Source organism: Eutrema salsugineum, unplaced genomic scaffold (assembly GCF_000478725.1).
Source record: "Eutrema salsugineum unplaced genomic scaffold, Eutsalg1_0 scaffold_13, whole genome shotgun sequence".
NCBI lineage: Eukaryota > Viridiplantae > Streptophyta > Magnoliopsida > Brassicales > Brassicaceae > Eutrema > Eutrema salsugineum.
Window position 1 is genome coordinate 8,990,067 of NW_006256885.1, and position 10,264 is coordinate 9,000,330.

At 36.9% G+C, this 10,264-nt stretch overlaps 3 protein-coding genes across 4 annotated transcripts; 1 reads left to right on the top strand and 2 right to left on the bottom strand.

Moving 5' to 3' along the window:
- Nucleotides 1–1,258: 1,258 nt before the first annotated feature.
- Nucleotides 1,259–4,175, top strand: LOC18023721 (developmental protein SEPALLATA 2). Of its 2 annotated transcripts, none has more exons than XM_024159563.1 (7): nt 1,259–1,886; nt 2,497–2,578; nt 2,742–2,803; nt 2,929–3,028; nt 3,160–3,237; nt 3,413–3,558; nt 3,823–4,175. In XM_024159563.1, exons 1-7 carry the CDS (start codon nt 1,702–1,704, stop codon nt 3,914–3,916), a joined length of 747 nt encoding a protein of 248 aa, XP_024015331.1. In that variant the 5' UTR covers nt 1,259–1,701; the 3' UTR covers nt 3,917–4,175. The 2 variants fall into 2 exon arrangements, with proteins under 2 accessions (XP_024015331.1, XP_006408426.1); XM_006408363.2 differs by having other exon boundaries at nt 1,260–1,886; nt 3,154–3,237.
- An 80-nt stretch (nt 4,176–4,255) lies between these two features.
- Nucleotides 4,256–7,269, bottom strand: LOC18023722 (probable E3 ubiquitin-protein ligase HERC4). Its single transcript, XM_006408364.2, has 9 exons — nt 7,127–7,269; nt 6,542–6,839; nt 6,264–6,457; nt 6,138–6,185; nt 5,982–6,054; nt 5,709–5,880; nt 5,010–5,441; nt 4,681–4,872; nt 4,256–4,559 (listed from the first exon to the last, which is right to left on the bottom strand). The coding sequence occupies exons 2-9, from the start codon at nt 6,795–6,797 to the stop codon at nt 4,511–4,513; spliced, it is 1,416 nt and encodes a 471-aa protein (XP_006408427.1). The 5' UTR covers nt 6,798–6,839; nt 7,127–7,269; the 3' UTR covers nt 4,256–4,510.
- Nucleotides 7,270–7,492: 223 nt separating this feature from the next.
- LOC18023723 (E3 ubiquitin-protein ligase At3g02290) lies at nt 7,493–10,005 on the bottom strand. The gene is made up of 5 exons (XM_006408365.2): nt 9,657–10,005; nt 8,857–9,081; nt 8,295–8,718; nt 8,113–8,222; nt 7,493–7,767 (listed from the first exon to the last, which is right to left on the bottom strand). The coding sequence occupies exons 2-5, from the start codon at nt 8,974–8,976 to the stop codon at nt 7,741–7,743; spliced, it is 681 nt and encodes a 226-aa protein (XP_006408428.1). The 5' UTR covers nt 8,977–9,081; nt 9,657–10,005; the 3' UTR covers nt 7,493–7,740.
- Nucleotides 10,006–10,264: the final 259 nt, after the last annotated feature.

The following is a 10,264-nucleotide window of genomic DNA, read 5'->3' on the forward strand; positions in this document are numbered from 1 at the left end:
AATTTTAATATCCCAAGCGTTTTGATAGAAGCATGCAGAAACAGTACAGCAGTTAACACCAGATTTCCAAACAGTTATTAATTAATACTTCCTCTGTTCAGAATTATTTGATGTTTAAGGTTTTTGCACACAGTTTAAGAATTCATTTAATTTTTATTTTTCCTATACTAAAAATATTATTTATAATTTATTTAAATATCATTCAGCCAATAAAAAAACAATCTGCAGAATATAAAAGGTCAAAAACTATAAAAATTCATTAAATTTTGTATTGAAAAGTGAGAACATCAAATAATTCTGAACAAAAAAACCCTTCTAAAACATCAAATAATTCTGAACAGAGGGAGTATATATCAAAAGTTACCCTTAACGAAAAAAAAAGTACCCTTCTTTGGCCGATCACCTCAAAAACTTTAATTCTCATAACACTTGCAAGCAGTAGCCAAACGAAGAAGATTGGACAAGAAATTAAACTAAATCTACTGCTTCAGGTTCTTGATTGTTTTGAAGTTTAAAAAAAAAAATACAACATGCATACAGGAAAGCGAAAACATAACAAACTATGTGTGCAACTTCAAACTTCAAAGTAGATGATAGGACTAGGAGTAGGAGCCAATAGAAACGCGACACACACACACATATCCATATTAAGGTAGGAGAGGTTTTTCTGCATCTTGTGAAATAGAAAATGATGATAGCTGCTTTCGTATTATTGTAGAAGCCAATGTTGTTATTCCCCACTCTCACGCGCCTTAGCCACTTGGACAATTTTTGATTTTTCATTTCATTAAAAGTTTATAAAACGTAAGCACAACAATGACATAACTCCTTTTGTAATGAACGATTCTTGTATAATTTTTATTGATGACAAAGAAAAAAAAATTACTACATAAACACACGTTGTGCTAAAAGAAAAAAAAATTACAGAACAGACGTTATTAACCAAATTTTCGTATCATGTAGTATAGTTATATATGCTATATCAGTATCGATGTTACAATTTGTTCTATGAAGTAGTCAGGTAATATATCATGTGTGTATACCTAAAAGAGTGGAAGCACAGTATATCTAGTTATCTATATAATTATATAAACATGCAGACGTGAATCATAATAATCAGAGACCATAAACTTCTGTAATTAGTAAGCAACTCATTGCACACAATGGCTTCTGTGTGACACGCGCGTGTGAGAGAGAGAGAGAGCGTGAGAATGTTCTTAACTTCTTCCTTTTTGTAAAAGAGGGAGGAGAGAGAAAGAGCAAAGAAGTAGAGAGGGAGAGAGAGAGTGAATGAAACACACCAGATATATCACCAAACCCTAATAACCTCTCACCCTCACAAATTTCTTATCTTTATAGCTTTTACAGATTCACAAAAGCTTTCTTCAGATTTACAATCTCATCACACACAGCCCTTCAAAACATAAGATCCAAAGAAGAAACAAGAACCCTACAATCAAATCAAAACCAAAACAAGAAGCAAAAGTTTCTTCTTTTTATGTTCTACTCTCAATTCCTCTTGTTCTTGTTCTTGAAAAACTAGGGTTATATTCTCCAAAAGACAAGATCTTTCATCAGAAAAATAAATGAACCCAAGCCATGTTTGTGCATAGATAAACAATATTAGTATATTACCTACCCTAATATAAGGTTAAATATACATATTTAAGAGGAAATAAATTAGGGGTTTTGGGGGAAAAAATGGGAAGGGGAAGAGTAGAGCTGAAGAGGATAGAGAATAAAATCAACAGACAAGTGACGTTTGCAAAGCGTAGGAACGGTTTGTTGAAAAAAGCCTATGAGCTTTCTGTTCTCTGCGATGCGGAGGTTTCTCTCATCGTCTTCTCCAATCGTGGCAAGCTCTACGAGTTCTGCAGCTCCTCCAAGTAATTTTCTATTTTTTTCTCTCTCTCCCTCTGATCACTATATACATTACATTTCAAAAATATTGTTGTTAGATCTGTCTGTGTATAGATCTTTCCTTTTCATCAGTCTTGTGATATTGGTTCTTGATTGCTTTTAACATTCTTGATTTTCAGTTTCTTAGTCTGATCAATAAGGTTTTGATTTTAGAAGGATAATTCAGTTTTAAATTATTGAATTTCTAGATCTGGTCTCTTCTCATGTCAATTTCTTAGGGGTTTTTTTGTGTAGATTCAAAATCTGTAGGTCACAGAAGTGTCATACTTAATGATATAATATCATTCTCTCTACACAGATATATATGTCTGAATAGAGATTATTAAAGTAGTTAAAAAGATTCACAGATTTCAATAAAAATATAAAGATCCAAAGAAGAATATTTTGTGGATCCATGCATTAACCAGTCTCTACTTCATGCAGACATTTAAGCACCCAAGGAATTTAATTACATCTCTTTTCAATTAAGGATTTCGCCAAGATCTTCTTTTTAACGTTATTTGTTAGTTAATTAATTCATTAATTTTAGTTTGTAATTGTTTCTTCTCCTACTAACTATGTGCTTTGATCTTTCAGCATGCTCAAGACACTAGAGAGGTACCAGAAGTGTAGCTATGGCTCCATTGAAGTCAACAACAAACCTGCCAAAGAACTCGAGGTTTAATCTCCACCTCTCTTCCATCTTATAAATAACAAAGTTTACCTGATAAATTTACGACAAATGCTAAGGCTTCAAAATTGATGATCCACAATAATAAAAAAAAAGGAAGAAATCAGTCAAGGAGCCTAACATTATCATCTCTTTTCTTGGCATTTTCTAGAATAGCTATAGAGAGTATTTGAAGCTGAAAGGTAGATATGAGAATCTTCAACGTCAGCAGAGGTACATATGATTATATATACATTAATTAATCTCTATGCTCACGTATAAACAGCGTGTATATATATATATATATAAATATGTGTGTGTATGTGTGTTTGTATTGATATAAGTGTATGTTGCTGCAGAAACCTACTTGGAGAAGACCTTGGACCTCTGAATTCAAAGGAGCTAGAGCAGCTTGAGCGTCAACTAGACGGCTCTCTGAAGCAAGTTCGCTGCATCAAGGTGATTTAATATTATCATTGTATATACACAGAAAGATTCACATAAATCACTCTATATGTATAGACAGAGACACACATGAACTCTTTTCATGCGTGTGGATATCTGAAAATTCTTTTTTTTTGTAGACACAGTATATGCTTGACCAGCTCACTGATCTTCAAGGTAAAGAGCATATCTTGCTTGAAGCCAACAGAGCTTTGTCAATGAAGGTATATGATGCTTCCCTCTATCTCTCTTCCAGTTTCTTATTAATAATAAACTTTAAATACACCCATTTATATATGAGTTTGAATCTCACAATCTACAACTGCTACATGTCTTTTAAATTTATCTGTATTATTATTTCAAAATTAGTTACGTTTGAATAATGTTGTGTTTCTTTAGCTGGAAGATATGATCGGCGTGAGAAGTCACCATATAGGAGGGGCATGGGAAGGTGGCGATCAACAGAATGTTGCCTATGGACATCATCAGGCTCAATCTCAAGGACTATTCCAATCTCTTGAATGTGATCCCACTTTGCAAATTGGGTAAATCAAACAACTTCTCTTGCCTTCAACACATCAAAACTCGAATGATAATCAGTTAATAGTTTGGTTAAGCCCAACATGGTCTTTGTCTCAAAGAGATCTGGTTAAAAAATGTGTTGTTCGGTCTAAAGTATCAGCACTTTGATGTCTAAAGGAGAGAAAATCAAACATGGAAAAGCCCTTTTTTTTATTTATTTGAAGGCTCTTTAAAAAAAGGGTTGCAATTGTAGATTGTTAAACTATGTTGTTGTGGTGTGTAAACAGATATAACAATCCAGTGTGTTCAGAGCAAATGGCTGTAACGACGCAAGGTCAGTCCCAACCAGGAAACGGCTACATCCCTGGCTGGATGTTGTGAGCGATACTTCTGCCCCTCCAATAAGGATCTTGAGCATGCAAGTTGTGGGTTCTTGATGATGAGATGAAGAATTATATATATGAATAAGGATGAATAGTGATGAATTTTGTGTTTATGTATGCATAAGACTTTTGATTTGTAGACATAAGCGGCTATAGCTGCAATAGCCTTCAACACCTCTCCTCTATTTGAGGAGATGTTTCTGCCTTTTGGGACCTTTGCTTATATATTAATGGATTGTAACGTGTGTAATGTTAAATTGACCATATCTCACCGGGTTAACCTATCTTCGTATAATACAAAACGCGGTTCGATCCTAGTAAACTCTCAAATTAATAATGAGATTCAACACTGCAAGATCCAGCTTTTATTTCCAATTCTAAAGGGTACATAACAGATAATTACAATATCTGGAACTTACAGAGACAGGACAGGAAATGAAGTATGTCCTGGAAAGTAAAATGGTACAGAGAGTTCTGCTGAAGAATGGACTTTCTGGTTTATTACATTTTCAATTGTTCAATGATACAGGATAAATTGTAATAACTTCCAACAGTACGTACTAAGCTGTTCTAGAGTTCTAGATTGGTGCTTTTAATATACTTCTTCCCCATCCGCAAAGTCTCCATCAAGTAACTGCTCCCTGATGAAACACATCAATTCACATCGTACTTTAGCTTTGCCTGACTTGGATTCTTTCCAAGTTTGAAGGTGCAATTGCAGGTAACAGAGAACTATGTCCAAAAAACTCCAGCTTTGCTTACCTGAGTCTTTCGCAGAGGCGGGCTAAAGCTTCGGAACCCATTCTGAATGCCACATCTTGAATCTTTGCAGCATTTGAGAGGTTCACACTATCTGCCAATTGAAATTCACACAGCTCCTTCAACGAGAATGCATCGGTTAGAACAGCTGAGTGACCACCTCCTGCTGCTAGCTTCCTCACTTGTCCTACACACCTGAACGCAATACCAGAATTTCCTGTTAATCTAACAGAAAAAATCCACAATGTCTGCATCACAAACCGTTTCATATACTTTGGTTTGATTTACAGACGAATTAGCTAATTTAAGAAAAAAACTTTTTTGAGCTATACCAGTCTACAGGCGACGGGTACCAAGCATGTGATGATTTCTCATTTGCTGCTTGACCATAGCTATTATAACCCCATCCACAAATCCGTCCCTCTCTCATATAAACGAGAGTGTGAGAATGTCCACATGCAACAAGCCGGACATCGGTTGGGATGACTAATACCGGGACATTGCGTAGAAGCATTTCACTCCCATTAGAGGCACAAAACAAGAAACCAGACTGAGGACCAAGTCCTAGCTGTCCAGCTTGGCCACCACCCCAAGCATAAAGTGCTCCTTCCACAGATAAAGCACAAGTGTGTACACCGCCACAAGCAACTTCTTTCATGGACACACCATCGAGACCAGCGACTCGCCTTGGTATCAACTCCTTATCCCCAGATTGAAGAGAAACATGCCCGAGTTGACCCATGCTTCCTAATCCCCAAGTGTAGCTGCAACGAAAGAGATAAGCAGTGGACACTGAATAAGATAACTGAAAGAAATTAAGCGAAAGGGAAGGAGACTTGCATAGTCAAATGTCAGGAATCCATTTGCTTCCTCAAGCATTTCCATCTGCTTCCCACTAGGGTGTGATGAGATAGATATCTCCATCAGAAAACAATTTCCTTTCCAGGACCCTTCTTGCACAGATAATTAGTTACCCATGCCATGTGAATAACCCACAAAGTTTTCAAGAAGAAGGCATTGAGATAACTTACACCTCGCCCGTTTCAGATACAGCAGCAGTATGGTATTCCCCACATGAAACTTGCATAATCTTCACAAGCTCGGGTGCTTCGTCAAGGAATTTCGCATAAGCAGTTATCACACGAGGTGCTTGTAGTCCTTCACAAGTGACTCCTCTGCCAAGTTGGCCTTGTTCATTATAGCCTTATTTTCCATGGAGCACAAGAAACCTCACGATCATAAATACCATAATTCTACCACAAACAAGTTTTAATTTTTATAACAATGTCTCAAAGCTTTCTTACCCCAAGCTTGAAGAAGGCCTTCCTCTGATAAGGCCACAACGTGAGCTGTCCCACATGACACTTGGCGGATCGCCTAAGATATGATCATATTACCAAATCATCTGCCAATGCTGATTTAAAACTTGATTCCGTTCAAGGAGAGAGTTGAGTACATACCGTGGCAGCGGGAAATGCCCCCGAGAATAAGCGTGGCAGATTTGATCCCTATCATGAAAAAAGTTTTGAGAAATTCATAAGGGAAACACATGATGCCATAATAATGGCAATAAACCTGTTGTGTACCTGATTTTGGCCCCAAACCCAGAGTCTACTCGTGGAAAGAGTAGCGTCATTTTCACGGGGTTCCGCTATAGCTGCAGAGCAGAAAGCACCACAGGAAACAAATTTCACAAACTCTGATTCCAGCTGCTTCACCTTCTTTGGATTTTTCCTCCCAACCTCGGTTCCATCTCCGAGTTGGCCATATTCATTGGCACCTGACATAAAGATGTAAGAACCATATGCCTGACTTCAGGAAGTAAAAAGAGCAGAATCACGTATATGGAAAAGGAGAGACAGACCCCAAGTAAAGAGAGATCCATCTGATGCAACAGCAGCTGTATGTTCCCGACCACACGAGATGTCGAGCCACCGCGAGTTGGCACCAGCTGGGCAACCAAAAAGCTCAGGAGGAAGCTGCTTTGGGATACGCAAAAGCCTCTCTTCTCCTTTCCTACCTGTTTGTCCGCTTTGATTGTAACCCCAGACGTATATGGCGCTCTTTGTTGGGATACTTACACAAGGAGCTTCCTCACCAATTATCTCTCTGATATCCATTCTTTTTTCTTTTTTTTTTTTTGAAGAAGAAAAAGGAGGATCCTGCACACAAAAATTGCAGAAATGTTTCGAAAAGACTCGAAATTTTATGCGTAATATACATATATCAATGATCTAAGCTCTGACTTTACAGTAATGAGCAGAAGCGATCACGAATCAGGCAAGTTTTTTGATACCCAAATTAAATTCAATCACGAATTCAAACGTTCCACAACTAAGAAGACACCACACGCAAAGGCGAACTAGATTCACAACAATTCATGGGACGCTAATCAAGAGAAGGAAAAAAAACAATGTTAAACAAACCCAGACAGAATCTCAGTCCGTACCTCTGATATCAATGCTACAAATTTGGGAAGAATCGAAATTTCTGAAGCTTTTTGTGTCAGTTTGGTGTTGTTAATGTAATAATGTGTAAGAAACGGAGGGAAGGAGAGAAGCAATGATGGTCGTTCGTTCGTTTGCTCCGACACCTCGGGGACAGGGTAAAGTTCTGATATTAGCACCGGAAGACCTTCATTTTACATATTATTTACACAAAAGTCCGTAAACTTCAATGTTCTTCTATCGCTAAGTGTATTATTCCTCAGATTGAACAAAACTAAAGGACAGTATAATTTATAAAACCAACGACAATGGATGATGTAAGAGTTACAACGGAGGCATTTAATGAGGAAAACAAAAAAGCACTCAAAGACGAAATATTGCTTCTTGTTTTGCATTTCTTTTCTTGTTTCATGGAGTTTATATTTTCTCATAAGATTAAACTGTTGCAGAGGAACATTTTCTTCCTTTCTGCTTCATCTATTTACCATTGTAAATGACAGACAACATTCACAAACCAACAAGTCAAATTTACAAAACATCCCCTCTGCTTTGCCTTGTCATCTTCCCCGGTTTCAGTTCAGATACAGGACACAGATCAATGATCGATGATTGATGATCACGGTGTTTCGTTGAATTCCATCACCTGCATACAAGGACATTGGAGAAAAAAAAATGGGAGCTTTTATTAAATCGGAATGAATCAGAACAACACGACTTTTATGAATTGCAGGAAAAGATTAGCTCTTTATTGAAAGACTTCTACGCATATATGCTTCACTTGTTCTATCTATCACACATCTCTCTCAGGCAGATAAAACCAGAAGACGCCATGGAAACGACCGAAATCTTATGAATTCCGCGAAAAAGATTGCTTTGAATCTCCTATAGACCGGGGAACTTCGAAAAGCATATGAATTTTTGCTTTCTCAGGAGATTTCTACGCATATATTTTCACTGTTTTTAGGATGAAGAAAAAAAAAGTGTTTACCTTTCCGCAGACAGGACAGTTTTCACTTCTCTCCATCCATTCATAAATGCAACCAAGGTGGAAATGATGGGAACATTTTGTTATAATCTTTGGGTTCTCTGATGTGTATTCTGCCAAGAAAACAACAACAAGACGATGAATATTGAAGGAACATAATAGGAAACTAGGTACAGGATTATTACCTTCAAGACAAGTTGGACAGACGTCTTCATCTTCAGACAATCTATACATGTTTTCAGAGGTCGACCTTGATTTCAAAATCCTAAGACTGGATTTACTGGAGTAGTCATCTTTGGAAGCTTTATCAGAGATAATGGATTTATTATTTGCCCATTTGCATCCTCCCAGGCCGAAAGATTCAGAATCTGCATCGTTATCACTTCTTAGAGGTTCAGCTTCCTCATGTGAATGACTTGAACCCTTGTCCCGTCTTGAGACGAGTGAGCGCAAGTATCTAGGATCAGCATCATAAGGCAGAGGCCTAGGAGTAGAACGAAATGCTTCAGAAAGAAAGTTATCATGCGAAGAAGAGGAAGTTATTGATGCAGTAGCTTGAACAGAAGATGGGAGAGAGCGGGTTTCCCCTCTTCTGAACACCGAAACATACTGCAACAATTAATGTGGGCTCAAATTAGATTAGAAATCAAGGTAGATATTACTGTCACTAGGACCTGCAATTGCAATCATGGAAGAAAACATGAAACTGAAAGAATCAATTAATATAAGCAATGGGAACAAACGTACCAGGTTAAGGAAATTATGAGCAAGGCATCTAATGCAGGGACAGTTCCTATATACAGAGCTACTTGGATTCATGTACTCATCAATGTCTTCGACCCGAAAGCAAGAAGAAACACAACCCATCTTCCCCTCTTCTACTCTGGTTTCTTTCTTTCTATGTATAAAATTTTCTTTTCACCTTAAAAACCAATCATATGGTAAACAATCTGCTTCATATCTCCACTTTACCTGCAACGATAAAATGGGATTGATTCCTTCATATGATGCAAACATATATGTCTCGTTCCCCAGAACGTATGGTAAACAATCTGCTTCATAACACCATAATGCAGGTAATGATGTGATCACTGTTGGAAGAACGCAACTACAAAATATACATGCAACTAATCTAAGAAAACCAAAAGTCGAATTTCTGTTTAGTAGCAACTGAGATTTTTCGATCTGAACTTTGAACACTCTCACAATACTAATTTGAGTTTCCACTAAAATGAAAATGCAAGCACACAAACTGATAAACCCCTAAATTAGGTAAACTTCTAACAATTGCAAAAAGAAAAGAAAAAAGATAAAAACTTTGCTACAACAGAGAAACAGACAAACCCAATTGAGATGAGACAAGATACACCAAAAAATTGAAAATCCCATTTCGATTAATCCAAAGCACTGAGAAAACAGAGTATATTAACGAAAAAAAGCAGCGAAATTTAACCAGAGCAAAAACATTGAGATCAACAAGACGGAATGATCACAACTCATTTCCAGTAATCTTCAAATGATCGGAAAATTAAAAGGAAAGGGCAAACCTTCGATCGAGAACTGAGATGGAAAGAGAGAAGAGGCAAAGACCTTTTTTCGATCGGGGCTCTAGAGAGAAGAGAGAGAGAGATGTGATAACATATAATCGACGAAAGAGAGACTCAAGAAATGGTTCAATTTAATTAATATGGAGACTCATTAATTGTTTTCTTTTTCAAATCCCAGGAAATTCAAAAGTGAAACTTCAATGAATTTTCTTCCCTTTTTTTTCCTTTTCTCTAATTCTCGTCGGTGGTAAGAAAGATTGCGGAAAAAGTGAGGAACACTGGAGATGATGATGATTGTTGTTGTGAAGGTGGGTGAAAGAGCTTTGTTGGATACTAATGGAGCTTCAAGAATTAAAAAAAGTAGGAAAAATCCATTAATAATAATCAAATTATATACTAATAGACTATAGATAATGCGTTAACAAGTTGGAAGATAACCTTGTATATTATTATTACTTTGTAGTTTGTATTGTCCTTTCTCTGGATTTAGACGTGGAAGAAATAATTTTTGGTACAAGGTTGAAAACTCCTCTTCGGTTTCCTTTGTCGAATTCTAAATCAGATAACGAGTTATTGGCAGTCGAAATCTCACTACTTTTGTTTTATGG